This window comes from Hippocampus guttulatus, chromosome 8 (assembly GCF_054856545.1).
Source record: "Hippocampus guttulatus isolate MCC_2025c chromosome 8, RoL_Hgut_1.0, whole genome shotgun sequence".
Taxonomy (NCBI): domain Eukaryota; kingdom Metazoa; phylum Chordata; class Actinopteri; order Syngnathiformes; family Syngnathidae; genus Hippocampus; species Hippocampus guttulatus.
In genome coordinates this window covers 13,892,243-13,910,118 of record NC_141268.1, presented here as the reverse complement: position 1 = coordinate 13,910,118, position 17,876 = coordinate 13,892,243, and the positions used below count along the sequence as shown (strand labels likewise).

The following is a 17,876-nucleotide window of genomic DNA, read 5'->3' as shown; positions in this document are numbered from 1 at the left end:
TGGTATAATACTTTCTACTTACAGAGTTTATCCATGCGTGACTGAACAAACCTGAATCATGTAATGCCCATTATTTGATGCTTATAACTAACTGGTTGTAGGAGGGATTTACGTTTAAATTAGGAAGCGACACAATTGTGTGTGTATTCCTACCGAGGTGCCTTAAAGAAATACTCGATTTATTTTTAACGCGTCTTTTGTGGTTTGACAGGCAAAATGTGGAGATCATACGATGCAACGGTGCAATTCTCTCCAAATGCACCAGTTTTGCGTCTGAAGCTACGCATTAACATTACCAAGTCGAGAATTCTTGTCGCGTGTTCCGGCTACCCGAAGCATTTATAATATGCATTTATTGAATTTTAAAACATAGCTCCAAACTGCAGACGATCGCCCAAGTGTTTTTTAGCATGGTTCGGTTCAGTCCTGGGACCAGTAAGGAGTCATGGATGCGTATTTCATTCCAGTGGGCGTGTTTTCGTCGAGATAACGGGAATGGTAAAGAGAGAGGAGCAGAACTCAAAGCGACTTGTGCAAAACCACCTCAACCAGGCGGATTTAGCAGTCGCCTTAAATATGCATTTCGCACCTTAAATGAATTACAGCGACAATCTGGATATTTGTACTTGAACGATTGCCTGACGCATAGAGGTAAATGTCGGCGGATTAAGTCGGTTTAAAAAACGCTCTTTAACGGCTGTTTTTGTTTAAGACGTTGTTTATTACGGCATTCATCCGTCAGTTCAAAGACTTTAAGGGAGAATGCAGAGTGAAGTGGAGCCGAAAGTCGCCGAGGGTTCGGGCCCAGACAAGCCCGAAATGAGCGCGCCGAGTCACGGAAGCGAAGTACAACCTCATCCCCGGGCCCAGGGGATTAATGCCGTGGCGGTGCTGTGGACTTTTGGGAAGTGCCTGGGCGCTTTGCTACCCGTCTACCTGGCTGGCTACTACCGGGTCAGCACTAGCCTCCTGGTTTGCGGTATGATGGTGTACACGGGATGGAAGCACGCTCGCGAGGCCAAAGAAGAGAGGCTCAGGTCGGCCATGCAACTGCTCGGCGACGAACAGGAGTTCGGCAGCTTGAAAATGTCCAAAATAAAGCGAGATCTCCCTGCGTGGGTAAGACGTGTCCCACTCACTTGTCAGTTTTATTGAATTGCACGACGTACAGTAGCAAAACAAAAACAACACGCAGAGAAAACACCCAGGGCAGCCTCACAGCATTTGACTTACTGTGCAGAATAAAACCGTTTGATACTTTTGACATCACTCTCATAATCAAGTGAGCGATTACAAGACTTTAGAAGTTTTAATTGATTCATTGACCGAATGTGGAATCCATGCATCTGCCAGTGCATCCTGACAGCATAAGCCCAAAATGGACATGCAGATTGCCACAAGTTCTTCTGAGGCCACACCCAGCCGAGTGAGGTCCTTGTGGATACTTCCCGTCTGAGTGGTTTTCCACGATTGTGTTGGCAAACAGACAGAATGCATGAAGCGTACTGAGAGATGATCATGTGCACACGAAGGCTTCTCCTCGGCATATATGAAATGCACAATGACAAAAGTGTTAACTGAGCAGTTCTTTAAGTTACATGACAATGACTTACTCTGTGATAAATATAACATTTCTTGACAGTATTTTTATTCAGTTGACTTTGTATTAAGAAACACTAAGGTATTAAACATGATTAATAGAAGCGCTGCCGCAACAATGATTAACTTGGGAAATAGATCTGCACCAGTCACTATGTTTGGTGCACCGTCATCTGCAGTGCATTTTACTGAGAAACGTTTGTAATACAATTTGCATTTCTAAATTCATCCATCTTTTTTCTATAGCGCCAGGGCGTGGGTTGCAGGTGAACTGGAGCCTAACCTAGCAAACTATAGACAGGGGTATACACTGGACTGGTAAACAGTAAATCACAGGGCACGTAGAGGCAAACAAATCATTCACACAAGGACAAGTTAAAGACTTAAGTGACACCTTAAATGAAATTCTGCAATTTAAACTTCTTTAAGTCAGTATTTTGGACTCTTCTATTGATCTCAGTCAACAATGCATTGCATACTTATGTACCTAAACACAATTTAACCAGAGTATGTCCTTTTTTTTTCTTCACCACAGGTCAACTTTCCAGACGTTGAGAAAGTAGAATGGCTGAATAAGGTAAAAATAATCTGTTTGTTTGGGGGGGGGGGGGGGGGTTCATGAAAGCGCACACGGGAAGAAACGCAGCTGCTGTGCTGAGTGACGCTTCTGCATCGACATGTGACGCTTGCTTATGGCTACAGCCATGTTGCAGACAGCGAAGGCGACACCCCCTCTGCTATTGCAGCCACACAGTCTGTACAGCAAACGCAGCAGCAGTACAGCATTCGTGCCAGTCAACCCACTCAACATTTCCATTTTACTGCGGCCCTGCTCACAGGAAGGGGGGAGGAGCATCCCCCAACATGAAGAAACTCAAACAGCCGGCTTTGTTGAAACGCTCTCCCTGCCCTCATTTCCACTTTTTGTTGATTATAATGTCATAGAAAAATCACATCAACCAGGCTAATAGGATCACAAGATGTTTGGGGCAGACAAAGTGGAGTTTTGAGTGTGCAACTAGTACATGGAGACCTTCATGTGAGCAGGCATCTGATGACTCACTCTCCACTTATGCCAATTGTTGCCAACCTTTTACAAAAGTCACACAGACCAACACACAACCCAAACTTGCGCCTGCTTCTCATTCTTTCCCCTGTGGGACTAGAATGTGTTTTCATGGCAACAGGAGCAGTCGCACCATGAGACAGCGTTGAGTTGGTCATGTTTGGTCATAAGGAGTCAGCTGCTTTTTTTTTTTTAATGCAAAAGGGCACACACGCTCGATTTGCAGAGTGAAAACTGACATTCGCTACCTCCTTTTTTGTTGATTTACTGTTTTTTTTTAACACATGCACTGACTTACCACAACATTAGGACCTCTAAGGAGACTCACTAGCTCTGTCAACAAGTTACACCTTTACAGATTGTAATGCTCAATTTTGAGAGGCATTCATCGAACGGTGTGTTTATTATTGTCGCGAAATGTGCTTTTTGATCATTTACTCATTTAGCTGCAGGACAGTGAAAATATTGGGGGGAAAAAAAGCAATCTTTATGATGCAATGCACCGCGTCACCGTTGTACTGACACTATAGCAATGACCAAAAAAATAAAAATAAAGTCAATATTGGTATCTTAGGGTGACTTTTAGATATTTTTTTTGTGCATATTTTTATGAATGCACCATAAAAACCTGAAGCTGCATCCGCTGGCTCCAAAGCGGAAAGAATTATCGTCGTGATTTCCTGCGTGACACAGATACACTTTCAGATAGCAGTTGAAATCAAATTCTGACACAGGAAAATACATCATAGAATATCTCACAAAAGTGATTACACCCCTTACATTTTTGTCAACCTTTGCTATCTTTTTAAAGCATAACACTGAAAAAAATGACAGTTTGCTATAATTTAACATTGTCAGTGTACTGTATATTGCTGTGAAATAGTCTTTGCCCCCTTCCTGCTTTGTGTTCTTTGCATATTTATCACATACAAAGATTTCAGTTCCTCAAGCCAATTTTAATATCACACAGAGACTACCCAAGGAAATACAAAATGCACTTTCTAAATGCCAACTGTGTGTTGTTGTAGGTGCTGCAGCAGGTGTGGCCCTTTGTGGGCCAGTACCTGGAGAAGCTCCTGGTGGAGACCATCGCTCCGTCTATCCGAGCCTCAAGCAGCCACCTCCAGACGCTCAGTTTCACCAAAGTGGACATGGGCGACAAAGTGACGTCTTTTCTTTTTTCTTTTTTTTTTTTGCTTTGATGCTATGATTTAGACCCGTTGAACTAACGTTAATGCGTGCTCTGTTTTCCTGCAGCCCATGAAGGTGGTCGGGATCAAGGCACACACAGAGAATGACAAGCGACAGGTCCTGCTTGATCTCTACATCAGGTAAAATGTTACCTCACGCTCTTGGGCAGTTCTGATCACATATTTAATTTTAAAAATGCTCCAAAAAAATGTGGGTGACATGTTCCTCTTAGCTACGTTGGCAACGTAGAGATCAATGTGGAAGTAAAGAGATACTTCTGCAAAGCTGGAGTCAAGGGAATACAAGTGAGTCATCGTCATGAGGAGGATTGTGTGCCACGATTGAAGGAATCTCCAGTCAGATGTCACATTTCTTTCCCCTCTGTGTCAACGTAGTTGAATGGGATGATGCGAGTCATTCTGGAGCCTCTGATCGGAGACGTGCCCATTGTGGGTGCAGTCACCATGTTCTTCATCCGCAGACCTGTAGGTTCATCTATCTGCATTCACCTTTTATTTGTCCTTTTCTTGTTGCACACCCCTCCCCCAACCCTCTCTTGTGAATATTGTGGCTTCGTATTGTTCGACTATTGACTCCCATCTTGATTGATTTGCAATATTTGTTTACATCTCTCATACATTTATTTATGTTGTCCCAGAAACTGGATATCAACTGGACTGGACTGACTAACTTGTTGGATATTCCTGGACTGAAGTGAGTCATGCTCGGCCTCGCTCTCGTTCTCACAATATTAAAAATGAGAAATAGCTTGATTTAACCGGGCAAATAAGATGATTACTTTAGTGATATGTTTCTACTGGCAACGGGATATTTAACCCGACCTATGTTGTTGATGATTATTATTAATTCTTATTATTTATGAATACGGCCCAGTGGTTAGCACGTCGGCCTCAAAGTGCAGAGGTCGTGGGTTCGATCCCGGCTCCGGCCTTCCTGTGTGGAGTTTGCATGTTCTCCCCGTGCCTGCGTGGGTTTTTTCCGGGTACTCCGGTCCGGTGTCCTCCCACATTCCAAAAACATGCATGGCATTCTGATGGAACACTCCAAATTGTCCCTAGGTGTGAGTGTGAGCGCGGATGGCTGTTTGTCTCTGTGTGCCCTGCGATTGGCTGGCAGCCGGTTCAGGGTGTCCCTCGCCTACTGCCTGAGGACAGGTGGGACAGGCTCCAGTGCCCCCAGCGACCCTTATGAGGATAAAGCGGATCGGAAAATGAATGAATGAATATTATTATTCAAGCTCACGGAACCTATTATGCATCAAGTGAGCAAATTCAACTTCACTAATCTTTGGTGTTGTGTTCATTATGCAGGTGATAGAAACCTTTCTATTGTCATTATGCAGCTTTTTGCCAAGGCAGCTTTTTACCATATCGTCTTTAATATATTACGGTGACGTTGTTATAATGCCAGTGGAACGTTTCCTCCGTCTTTGTCTTCAGCGTCATGTCTGACAGCATGATCATGGATGCCATCGCTTCCTTCTTGGTGCTGCCCAACCGTCTGGTCGTCCCCCTGGTTCCAAACCTGCATGTGGCGCATCTTCGCTCCCCTTTGCCCAGGGTAACGATGCAGTACACAGCAACTCGTGACCGTACATTCCACATCCGTCGAATCAAACGCTCTCCTTATCATCTCAAAGGGTGTGGTGCGCATCCACCTCGTGGAGGCCCAGAATCTCGCCGCAAAGGACAGCTACGTGAAAGGGGTTATGGCGGGCTTGTCAGACCCCTACGCCATATTGCGGGTGGGTCCTCAGATGTTCACATCCCACCACTTTGACAACACAGACTCACCCAAGTGGGGAGAGATGTACGAGGTAAGGAACATCGAGGGCTTACGATTACATTGCAACGTTCACTCACTGTCATTCCACCCCGGACACATGGGACTGACTTTCAATGTTCCATTTTCATTCATTCAGTGTGACCCCACTGCCATTTCCCAACCATTCTGTCTGTATGCATTTCTTTGTACTTGTGTCCGGCTCACCAGGTGATAGTCCATGAAGTGCCTGGTCAGGAACTGGAGGTGGAAGTTTATGACAAAGATCCAGATCAGGATGATTTCCTGGGCAGGTATATGTGTATCATTCATATTCCTCTGTTGTAATTTGTGTTTTTGTGTTCAGTGTCATGCATTTCAAGCTCTCTGTGATGAGATAATCACATCTTTGCCCCCCCCCCCCCCCCCCCAAGGTGGATTCATGGATTTGTTTCATTAATGCCCTCGTTTATTTTTTTTTTCTTCCACGTAGGACCAAATTGGATTTGGGTATTGTGAAGAAGTCCATCGCTGTTGATAATGTAAGAAAATGCTGATTTTGGTTTTGTTCTCATTTTGGAATATTTCCTTATTAATAGCATTAAGTTGCGAGGCTTGCTAGGTATTTGTTTGTCAATAAGATGTTACATAACAGAAACCTGACCATCGCCAAATTTCCTGAGACAGTCTTTACAAATATATTTGACACTGTCAGATGAGTACCTGGAGTAAACTAACAATATGTCTATGATTATTTAGTCATGTAATTAGCCATATGCTCGTAGTTGTGGTTACATTCTTAAGTAAACTCTCAGTTCCACTATTGCAAACTCCAAAAACAATAACAAACATGTTACATTTATACATCTGCGATAGTTTTGATCATTGCAAGATTATGCAAAGTGGTCTCATTATGTTCTTGTGTCCTCAGTGGTTCCCTTTGAAAGATACTCCTTCAGGTCGGGTCCATCTTAAACTGGAATGGTTGGCTTTGATGCCTACCACTGATCGACTCGAACAGGTGAGCTCGTTTTGTGCATCGTATGGCGGATGTCTTGTCTTTTTCTTTTCACTGTAACCACAATGTAGCTAAGAAACCGTCCCTGCAACTCTCTCTCATTCCAGATCCTGAAAAGGAACGAGAGCGTGACCAGTAAGACGGCCGACCCGCCCTCCTCCGCCATTTTGGTGGTCTATCTCGACAAGGCCGAAGCGCTTCCAGTGAGTCAACTCGCTCGCACGGCTCACGGTTGCTTCCTGTGTGGTTACGACGTCGCCGCTCTTTGCCATCTGTCGGGGATTCCACACAGTTGTTCCCGTGGCCTCTCACCCCGCTCGCAAACACAGACGAGTGTGGCTACTTTTAGCCCCTCCTCCCGTGACAAAATGTGTGGAACTCGTTGTGGTCTTAATGTAGCCGTTTGCCTCCTTGGATGTGACTCATAGAATGCTTGCTTCCTTGTATTCAAGTTGCTGGTGGATTTCCACACTTTTTTTTCCAAATGTTTCTCTCATACAAGTCACATGCTCTATTATTTATTCATTAAAAAACAATATTTCATTTTTGTAGATGAAAAAAGGAAATAAAGAGCCCAACCCCATGGTGCAGTTATCTGTGCAAGACATCACCAGGGAGAGCAAGGTTAACCTAAATCACAATGCCAACTATTATGCCGCATTTATTGGCCCCGTGACTCTAACCAACCGCTTCTTCTGTTTGTTATCGTTTGAAGACATGTTACACAACGGTCGATCCAGAGTGGGAAGAAGCATTTACTTTTTTTATCCAGGATCCACGAAAACAGGATATTGACATCCAGGTAACCTTTCAGACGCTGCTTTATCCTCACAGTATTTAGGTTCGCCTGCGCAACCTAATGAGATCGAATGCAAGTGACTTCACAAAGGTAATAATGCTGTAATAAGCTGTAATAAGCACTGCCAAGTTTTGATTGCTATTTTGTTGTTGTTGTTAATTAGCCTGTTAGCTCAATGTATTGCAAAAAAAAAAAAACGTACACACATAACCAGAGGGATGGCTTGAATGATACTTTCCATTTATCTGAAGCCAACCTCCCCTAGCTCTGATTTGGGTTATTGAGCCCACTTCATTCTTGTCAGAATATCTTCAATTTCAACAAATGATGCATGCATAGCGCTGATTGAAACTGTTCAGAATCATTGATGATTGTCTTCCAACTGGGTTGAACCAGGTGAAGGATGTTGACCGTGTGCAGACACTGGGCAGCCTGACCATCCCTCTCTCTCGCTTGCTGTCCACTTCTGGCCTCTCTCTGGACCAGTGGTTCCAGTTGGACAACTCTGGATCAGCCAGTCGCATTTATATTAACGCAGTTCTCAGGGTAAAAAAAAAAAACGTCTTGTGAATTTGGACCGCGGTTACGCATCAGAAAGGTCCATGTGAAAGTGTTCTTCCACATATTGCAGATGCTGTGGTTAGATGAAGAACATATTACATCTCATGTGTCATCTCACCTGGAATCTGGAGGCAAACAGTTACCCCAGGAGACCTCTCCTCACTCCAGCTTTGCCACCGAGGTAACGATAGAGCTGGTCCTGGTCCTACGCGCCAATGTCTCACCCCTCATTCTGCTAATTCTGTATCACTTGTTTTTGCAGGGGCTGCTCAGAATCCACCTGCTGGCCGGGCAGAACCTTGTTCCCAAAGACAACATGATGGGGGGCATGGTGAAAGGCAAAAGTGACCCTTATGTCAAGATCAATATCGGCGGGGAAACATTCACAAGCGAAGTCATCAAGGCCAATCTCAACCCCACCTGGAATGAGATGTATGAGGTAAATAAATGCCCGGAATGGGTTGAAGGAACCCTTACACAATAATGGCTTCGATATACGGGACAATCAACTTTTATTCCTTCCTCAGGTGATTTTGACACAGTTGCCCGGTCAGGAGCTAAATCTGGAGGTGTTGGATAAAGACATGGACATGAAGGATGATTTCATGGGAAGGTAGTGCCATTTTATATGTACTGATGAACATTCAGTGACTAATTAGGGGTGGAAACTAATCTCACTTTGCCCCCCCAAATAAAGGCTCAAGATCAATCTCAAGGACATCATTGATTCTCAGTACACTGATCAGGTACGAACACACATGAATGTTATTTTGCTTGGAACTAGGTATGAGTGCCCTCTAACTGTCCAAGGGTGTACCCCGCTTCCCGCCAGAAGTCAGCTGGGATAAGCTATTGGAGTCGCGTGACCCTCATGAAAACCAAATGGATTTGGCTTTAGAAAATTAGTAATAAATAAATAAATAAATAAATAAAAGCCAAATTGAAATCATGAGAGAATAGCTCACACTGGCCCTTATTTTCAGCACACCCAGTTGCAGCGGTATTAAAATGTGTATGTGTGTGTGTGTGTGTTTTCATTCATGAATCAGTGGTACTCTCTCAATGATGTCAAGTCCGGTCGGGTTCACCTGGTACTGGAATGGGTTCCAACAGTTTCAGAAGCAGACCAAGTGGATCAGGTCGGTATTTGAAACAGAAACAGTGCCGTGGGGAAAATAATAATGATGGCGATTCATTTGCTCTCTTCTGTCTCTTCAGGTCCTTCAGTTCTATTCCAGGCAGTCCTACCAGAACAAGGCGGTTCCGTCTGCGGGTCTTCTGTTTGTCTTCATCGAACAGGCTGATGGTTTACCAGTAAGTTTGTGGGATGATGGATCTGTGAAGGAGAACGTAACAGTAAATACACACGTTTAGACACGTCCTCTTGGTTTATTATTACCCATGATTTCTATATCAACAGGTGAAGAAGAGTGGAAAGGAGCCAAAAGTGGGAGCACAGATAGTTCTTGGAGAAATGTCCCGCAAAACTACCGTAAGACACCTCCTCCTCTTTGGGTTGAAAATGCTGTCGAGAGCGCAATAATAACCAATTGAATGACATCCCCGACTAAGTCTTTCATCTCCGCTGCAGGTGTGCGATCGCTCTATATCGCCCGAGTGGAATGAGGGCTACTGCTTCTTGGTCCGTGACCCCAGAAAGGATATTCTTCTTGTCAAGGTCAGTCGGACAAACAGTAAATCTTTTCAAAAGCAATTCAAGGCATTGGGAAAGTGTTCAACAGCCGCTCAGTGGGATTGATTGTCATCATCATACGAATCAGTTATGGAATCTTTTTTATTTTTTTTTCCAGTTTTCATTATACACAAGTTTTTATTTCGTTCTGACTTTTTTTTAAAAATTCTGTTCATTTTAATTGGTTATTGCTTTTAGTTTATGTTTTTTTAAGGCATTTTCATTCTTATTTTATCGCACTAACATGAACATTAATTTGTTTGTTTGCATTAAGTATAATAACCGTGGTTTGTTGGCACCGTGGCAGAGTTTAAGAAAGAACTGATTTTCCATCCAGCAATCACTCAAACCAACCCCCAATTGATTTGCAGCCGGTTTTTGTTCTCTTGGGCCTTAAAACTCCTCACTGGCAGTTCCGCTGCTGCTCTTCACATTGTTCCTCCCTCACCGGAGCTACTCAAACTTGAGTGCTAACATTTATACTGTATTTCTCCAGCTCTCCCACAGCTGGACATTGCCCATGGGTTCCTTAGTGGTTCCCATCAAGGAACTGCTGGCCGAGCCTGATCTGGTCCTGGATCAGTGGTTCCATCTGGACGGAGCCTCCCCCGAGAGTCAGATTCTTCTTCGGGCTGAACTTAAGGTCGGAGAGATTTTATCCGTATAAATCCTTCAAATATGACGTCTTTCAAAACTTCCTATTGTTTTTCCCGATTGCAGATGCTAATCCCAAGGAAGTGTCCCCGTGCCAGTTCGAAAGAAGCAAAACCCTTTCCCGATCAGCAGAAACGTGAGGATGTTCTAATCCAAAAGTGAGTCACTCTGCGTATCCAGAAAGTCTCATCACAGATTGAATCAATTTCCTCCGCCTCTGATGCTAAGTGTGTCTTTTTAGGTCAAGTTCAGTGGATCCCCCTATAGAAACCCTCGTGCCGCAAGTGATGATGCAGGACGAAGTTGATGTAAAAACGCCCGTCGCTGATGTGACGAAAGATACCAATGAAGAAGCATCAAGTCCTGCTGCGGTGAAACCTCCTCATACTTCACCAGACGTTAGCTTTGCCAATGAGGTAATGGCATTCATGACATCATGATTCTGTATTTTTTTAATGGACAAAGGTATTGAGACAAGGAAGTGAAAAACAGACGAAAAATGCTTCCCTTTTTTTTTTCCTGGGATAACTTTTCCAAAATGTTGTAGGGGCTAATGAGAATCATCCTCATGGAGGCTCAGGATCTGGTCGCCAAGGACAACCTGATGGGGGGTTTGAAGAAGGGCAAGAGTGACCCCTACGCAAAGATCACCATTGGAGAGACCACATTTAAAAGCAACGTTGTCAAGGAGAATCTCAACCCCGTCTGGAATGAGATGTATCAGGTGCTTAGCATGAGTTGAGATAAAATAGGTTATCCTAACAGGACCTTTTGTTGTTTTCTTTTTATATCATGTGAATACATTTTCAGAATACAAAATCAAAAGGGTTCCTTTCTTTTATATGGGATGGTAATCTACCCTCTGGGTTCCCACCAGGTGGTGATGCGGCCTCAGGCGGGACGGGACGTTCGCGTGGAGCTGTATGACAAAGACATGGACAAAGATGACTTTTTAGGAAGGTGAGGATGTGATGGAGCAAAAGTCTGCAAGACCCCTCAGCACACTTCACACACGCGCAATCACTAAATGACTGTCAACAGGTTTAACGTCAGTATGGCAGACATCATTCGCTCCCAGTACACAGACCAGGTGAGTTAGACACCCAGCTTGCTTTTTTGAAGATGTTGAATTAGTTTTTGCTCAGTAAACGTTTGCTTATTTTTGCAGTGGTACGCTCTGAGTGACGTTAAGTCCGGTCGCGTCCGTCTCATACTTGAGTGGGTCCAAACAGTGTCCCACAATGGCACCCTGGACAAAGTAAGAACATCCTGCCGTGCTCGTTTTGCACGTGCAAATACTACATTGTTATTTCCAACATTGTCAGTGGCGATAAAATAAAGCCTTTTTTATTTAACTATTATTTATATATGCCAGGTTTTAACCAATTTTGTCACCTCTGAATCCCCTCCGTGACCCATGACAACTATATTATGGATACTGTAAAGTCGGTGTATTTTTTCAGGTGATGCAGCTGCAGTCCTTGCAGTCATTCAAGAACAATACCGTTCCCTCTGCAGCTCTGCTCTTTGTCTATGTGGACAGAGCACACTCATTGCCTGTGAGTCACCTCTTCACATGACAAAGAGCTTCTCTCCGATAATAATATTCTTTTATGGATGCCCAGTCCACAAGTGCCGAACTGCGAGTATACATGGGTCCTCTGTATTATAAATAATGGCACCGATGTGAAGAAAAAAAAAATATATATATTTTTTGCCATTCCAAAATCCTCATCATTTACGTGAGATACAAATACCTGTTTAGAATCTAATTAGATTTTAGTTGCGTTTTAGTGCTGTCAGTTTAATGCGTTATTATCGGCATTAATTTAAATACATTTTAACGGGATTTTTTTATCGCGAGATTAATGCGGCACCACGTCACATCAGGTGTTACGTTGCGCTAAAATAATAAAATGTACTCCAAGTTTGAATAGCTGCTCCAAGTGAAAAATGTTGATGTAAAATTGAAAATCGAACTTGTTGTTTCAGTAAATATTTGCATTTTGCACAAAGAAAACTGATCCACGATTCAATGTTGATGAGAGCATTAAAATGGGGAAAAATCGGACGAAAAGAAATCAAAGGAAATTTAGAATAGATAAAAATGTGTGATTAAGTGCGATTAATTATGAGTTAACTATGACATTTCTACATTTAGGTGCGATTAAATCTTTTAATCATTTGACAGCACTAGTTTTAGTATATTAAAAAAATGGGCATGTTGCATCCTTTAAAACATTTACCTCATAAACACTGATCTGATGTTTAAAGCAATTTGTTTTCCTTTGCGTCCAGTTTAAGAAAAGTGGCAAGGAGCCAAAGGCTGGGGCTGAGCTTGTTTTTGGTAACACAACCTACAAAACTAAGGTAAGCCAAGTCATGTATTATACTAGTGTATATATATCATATATATACCTGTATATATATATATATATATATATATATATATATATATATATATATATTATCAGTGACACAACTCAGTTTACCACAGTTAGGTTTCACAAAATTTTATGGGACAAATAAAGCAGAATATGCTACCACAAGCAAGCTAATAATAGGAAGTTAATTCATGTGGATCGCGCCTACTTTAATTGACCGAACTTCTACCCTCGTGAAGGTTTGTGATCGCACAAGGTCCCCTGAGTGGAACGAAGCATTCTCTTTTTTGGTCCGTGACCCTACTGAGGAGATGCTCGTCATCAAGGTAAAAATACTCATTGTCTCGAAAGCATACGGTCTCTCGCTAAGTGTACTCTTGCGATATTTTGCCTGTAGTTATCCAGTGCTTGGGACCAGCCGATGGGCTCACTGGTGATTCCTGTGAAAGAGCTGCTGTCAGAACCTCAGCTGGTCCTGGATGAGTGGTTGCCTCTGGATGGAGCCTTGCCCGAAAGTGAGATCCTACTCAGGGCTGAACTGAAGGTGGGCGAATATCATCATTTCTCGATCATATCGGTATCGGTACCGTGCGCTGTGCAGGTCACACAATTGTAAACAGAATAATCCAACATGTTTAGGGTAGTTTACTCTAAAATCATACCCAAACTTGTAGCAGTTTCTGCAACACAGAATAATAACTTGTGTCCTTTTTTAAACATTTTTGCAAACAGATATTCAACCCAAGGATGACTGAATCCCCACAGCCTTGTGGTCTCGCTTCAGTGAAGACAGTCACGGTCGCCACTGAGAAGGAGGAAGATGCCTCAAGGCCGCCGCCATTAGACGAGTGAGTGTTTTGGTTTGAGTTTCGCAGGCTAAAAACAAATTTATGCTAGCTTACCCACGTGTGTTTCGTCAGTCCCGCTACAGTAACCAGCCACCAGAAGTACCCGGAAGCAGCAGAAGATGAGACAGAATCCTTCGCAATTCAGCCCCCTGATGCTGCGGTGAGTCTGAGCACATTGCTAAGGACGCTTTTGTTTCACCTTCACACATCACACTTGCGCCTCAGTTGGCAGAGGAGCAAGCAGATGCGGAAGAGCAGCAAACGCCATTAGACCTTCAAGTTCATCCAGAGGACATGGAGATACAGGATGAGTAAGCTTGTAACATCCATCATTTGATTCCTGACCGCACTTTGAACTCGTTTATGGATGTTTTTAACTTTGTGTGTGTGCGCAGTGCTGGTCTGGGTGACCAGGACCACTTCACAGTGTCCGGTTCTCCCGCTGAGCCCTTGAAGCCCAAAGTTGATGTTTCTGCACAGCACACAATGCCAAGCCAGAGCTTTGGCACTGAGGTGGGTCCGGTGTAGACGATAATTAGCAAGTCAGGCACAGTGATTGTCCTTTTAAATAGTTGCTCAGTTATTTTCTCAAGAAGTATCATGTTGAAATATAAGCCGAGTTTCAAATATTCGGTTCCATTGAAGTTGTGTGTCTATGTGCTGTTGAAAAAGAAGACCGCGTTGGCATTTTCGCGACTGCCTTTCCTCATGATGATGAATCAACATCGCGTGGCTTTTTCCAATCACAGTGAATCAACTGGGCCACTTCCAGTTTTCTTGAGCTGCTATTGTGAAACCGCCCTCCGCCCATTGTGTGCATCGTACCTGCATCTTTTCTATACAAGACAAAAGAAATATTTAAGAGAACTTTGCTTGTTTAAAAAATAAATAAATAAAAAGAAAGAAAAGAAAACAGCCAACAACAATAACTGTAATCAAGAAAACATTTTTTTAAGAAAAGAGATTCAGTTATGATCTTCATTCATGCTTTGAGAAGTGTTCTTTAACTTAGTTTTTAATATTTATTTTTAATGCATTTACACGAATGTGAACAGTCTAACTTCATTGCTTGAATGCACAGCAGTTATTTTGACTCTAAAATAGCAGCTCCTCTTGTTTTATGTTGTCTTGAGAGGGAAGAAACTACACATACAGCACATTTGACAATAAAGTTGTATCCAATCCAATAGTCGGGCACATATCAAAATCAAAAATCTATCTCGATCTGCAGCTAGAGGAATTTATTTTCACCCGGTGCATCTCTGTTGATGCAACGGAGATGCACCGGAAACTACCCCCCACCCCTCGGAATCACAATGGCACCGCCCCTCTTTTTGCCATAGGCCATGAACCAGGAAGTACCGGTAGTCTTGTAACTAATGAACTGATAGAAATATCGTTTTCATTTCATATTTCTTGGTACTTTTTTTTTTAAATATTTTTTTTTACAGTGTTTCTGTTTTATAAATCATAGCTAAGACAATAATAATAAACATACCACTAATGTTCAGTTATGTATATTTAATTGTATACAGTTTAATCATTGGCTGCTGTGGACTTGTTGCAGGGCTTGCTGAGGATTCACCTGCTGGAGGCCCGGAGTCTGGTTGCCAAGGACAACCTGATGGGAGGCATGGTGAAGGGCAAGAGCGATCCCTACGTCAAGATCAACGTCGGAGGGGTTACGTTCAAGAGCCATGTTGTCAAGGAGAATCTCAACCCAACGTGGAACGAAATGTATGAGGTAAATGTGGATCAACTTTGTCACGAAGCCTCTTTAACACTCCGTCTACAGTGTAGTCATTTCAAAGTGTCAGAAATGGGTTCAAAGTGAAAATAATGTTAATTCCTTAATTATGAGATGACTTTATATTTCAGTTACAATGAATAGTTTATTAAAAGTGATTAAGCCACAAGACATTTTTATCTGCTTCAACTCATGTTTTGGTTCGCGTTTTAAATGATTTGGTTGTGTTTCATTTGTTGAGCTTTGCATCGGTGTCATATTAAGCATGCACTTATGTTTTCTGTTTTCCTTCTACAGGTGGTTTTAAGCAGCCACGGTGCGCAGGAAATTCAACTTGAAGCCTTCGATAAAGATTTCGATTCTGACGATTTCCTGGGCAGGTTTGTGTCATGTGTTCTTGTAGCAGTATGAGGCTTTAGAATAAGTAACAGGTGAGAACTGATTAAATGTATGTTATCATGTCGCTTAGGTTCAGTGTTAAACTCAGTGAGGTTATCAGGTCACAGTACATGGATCAGGTTTGTCAAGTTTTATTATTTTTTGGTAATTTTTAGCCTATATATTTTTTCCCTCCCTTTCTCTTGCATCCGTAGCTAACGTAACTTGTGTTGCAGTGGTACACTTTGAAGGACGTCAAGTCCGGGCGGCTTCACTTGATCCTGGAGTGGGTTCCGACAGTGTCGCGTTCCGCCCAACTTCACCAGGTTTGGATTTTATTCGGTACAACGTTGACTGGTGACAAGGAGTGCAGGAGTACCAAATGAAAAATTGATTCCGTGCTAAACTTGTTGCATGTGTTGTGCAGGTACTGCAGCTTCAGTCTCTCCAGTCGTTTAAGAACAAAGCCATCCCCTCTGCTGCTTTGCTCTTTGTCCATTTGGAGCGAGCGCACTCCTTACCCGTAAGTCACCGGTTGGCCTCTCCATGCATTCTGAATGACTAACGAAGCCTTGTCCATCAGTAAAACGTGTACATTTTTTTCCAGCTGAAGAAAAGTGGAAAGGAGCCCAAAGCGGGAGCCGAGCTTGTTCTTGGCGACACGACCTACAAAACGCAGGTGAGACTCGCATAGCGTGATGCAATGTACCCTGAAATGATTAAATTGCTCCCCAAAAATATATTCACTGTCTTTGCTGTTGCATTATTTCTCAAGCTATGTGACCGCAGCACCAATCCTCAGTGGGGTGAGTCATTCTACTTCCTTGTGCGCGACCCTCAACACCAGATGCTCGTACTCAAGGTAAGGCCGGTTCCATCATTTATGTTCATTAGGCAGGTACTTTAAATATTACGTTACATTTGCTTATATATGTACACCGATAAGTCGAAATTCATTTGTTCGCCATGGCAGTTCTCCAGCGGCTGGGACCAGCCGATGGGTTCTCTGGTGGTTTGCGTAAGGGAGCTACTGGCACAGCCACAGCTCGTCCTGGATCAGTGGTTTCATCTGGATGGAGCGGCGCCCGACAGCCAGGTCCTGCTGAGGCTTGAACTCAAGGTGGGAATGAAAACAGTTCAAGTGCACACACAGTCTGGTGTACTAGCGGCCATCTCCTGTTGCTTGTTTTTACTCTTTTAATAGGTTCTGGAGACTAAAATGGTGGAGATGATCACTAGTTGGACTCTGCCTTCTGCGAGATGAAGCAGAGTAACGAAGATGCTGATGACATCACCACTCAAACACGGCACGGCTGCAGCTTGCACTTGATACCTTATCCTCTCCACTTGCATATAACAGACGCCGCTGTAGCAGGCTCGCCTGCGCCAAAACGCCCCCATCTTAGAACTCTTTGTGCTTACGCTGTACAAGTGGGAAGCACTCAAAACGCTCATATAACACAGCCATCAGGCACTAGGTACGGACTAGAGGAGAGCTTGACTTAAATCGAAGAATAATAATAAAAATACGGGAGAATTGACGGAAAAATGAAAAAGCTTGAAAACATGTAACGTTTTGCAAAGAGCAAATCCATTTTGTTGTATCACTTCAAAACGCTACTTCAGTATTAGCAACCTGCTATCTGACTTAAAACACAGCACCTTGCTTGCTTGGGTTTGATGTTGCCTCTTCAATATATATTTTTTTATAAGATTGCATTTTTTTTCTTGTTCAACTGATGCAAAATCAGTTGAATGCAGTTTGAGTTGTGTATTTTTGCAACGATTACATAAGTATTTTTTGTGTGTTTTGGAAGATGGATATTAAAATATATATTGTGCACCTCATTTCTTTGGAGGAGTTTTTGAATTTCAGACTCACTCATTGGCCACATTAGGTACACCAGAGACCAGAAGAAACAGACCAAAAAAAGCATCATACAGTCAAACCTCGGTTTTCGTCCATAATACGTTCCAGGAGGCTGTTCGAAAACCGAATTGTTCGAAAACCGAAACCACGCTCTTTTTAAAATAAAAATAAACGACCATGTATAGCAAGGCGTTTTGAGCCGAAAAAAACGACCATGAAGAGTAAGCCGTTTTTAGATGAAAAAAACGACCAAGTATAGTAAGGTGTTTTTAGACAAAAAAACGAC

General features: G+C 42.9%; 1 protein-coding gene across 1 annotated transcript; it reads left to right on the top strand.

Moving 5' to 3' along the window:
- The first annotated feature begins 419 nt into the window (after nucleotides 1-419).
- Nucleotides 420-17,568, top strand: LOC147201286 (extended synaptotagmin-1-like). Its single transcript, XM_086117954.1, has 48 exons — nucleotides 420-1,119; nucleotides 2,135-2,176; nucleotides 3,694-3,828; nucleotides 3,923-3,996; nucleotides 4,089-4,161; nucleotides 4,252-4,341; nucleotides 4,515-4,570; nucleotides 5,317-5,437; nucleotides 5,517-5,693; nucleotides 5,870-5,952; nucleotides 6,132-6,180; nucleotides 6,570-6,659; nucleotides 6,764-6,859; nucleotides 7,209-7,280; nucleotides 7,372-7,458; nucleotides 7,852-8,001; nucleotides 8,087-8,197; nucleotides 8,279-8,455; nucleotides 8,544-8,629; nucleotides 8,714-8,762; nucleotides 9,066-9,155; nucleotides 9,235-9,330; nucleotides 9,437-9,508; nucleotides 9,608-9,694; nucleotides 10,206-10,352; nucleotides 10,430-10,521; nucleotides 10,605-10,779; nucleotides 10,911-11,087; nucleotides 11,241-11,323; nucleotides 11,405-11,453; nucleotides 11,532-11,621; nucleotides 11,827-11,922; nucleotides 12,662-12,733; nucleotides 12,987-13,073; nucleotides 13,145-13,291; nucleotides 13,480-13,595; nucleotides 13,668-13,755; nucleotides 13,821-13,906; nucleotides 13,991-14,108; nucleotides 15,163-15,339; nucleotides 15,640-15,722; nucleotides 15,812-15,860; nucleotides 15,957-16,046; nucleotides 16,148-16,243; nucleotides 16,328-16,399; nucleotides 16,496-16,582; nucleotides 16,694-16,840; nucleotides 16,925-17,568. Exons 1-48 carry the CDS (start codon nucleotides 763-765, stop codon nucleotides 16,982-16,984), a joined length of 5,004 nt encoding a protein of 1,667 aa, XP_085974080.1. The 5' UTR covers nucleotides 420-762; the 3' UTR covers nucleotides 16,985-17,568.
- Nucleotides 17,569-17,876: the final 308 nt, after the last annotated feature.

Coding starts and splice junctions, on each gene's coding strand:
- LOC147201286 (XM_086117954.1), top strand. CDS start 763: ATGCAGAGTGAAGTGGAGCCGAAAGTCGCCGAGGGTTCGGGCCCAGAC. Junction 15,723..15,811: donor TCTGACGATTTCCTGGGCAG/GTTTGTGTCATG, acceptor CATGTCGCTTAG/GTTCAGTGTTAAACTCAGTG. Junction 16,841..16,924: donor TGCTGAGGCTTGAACTCAAG/GTGGGAATGAAA, acceptor CTCTTTTAATAG/GTTCTGGAGACTAAAATGGT.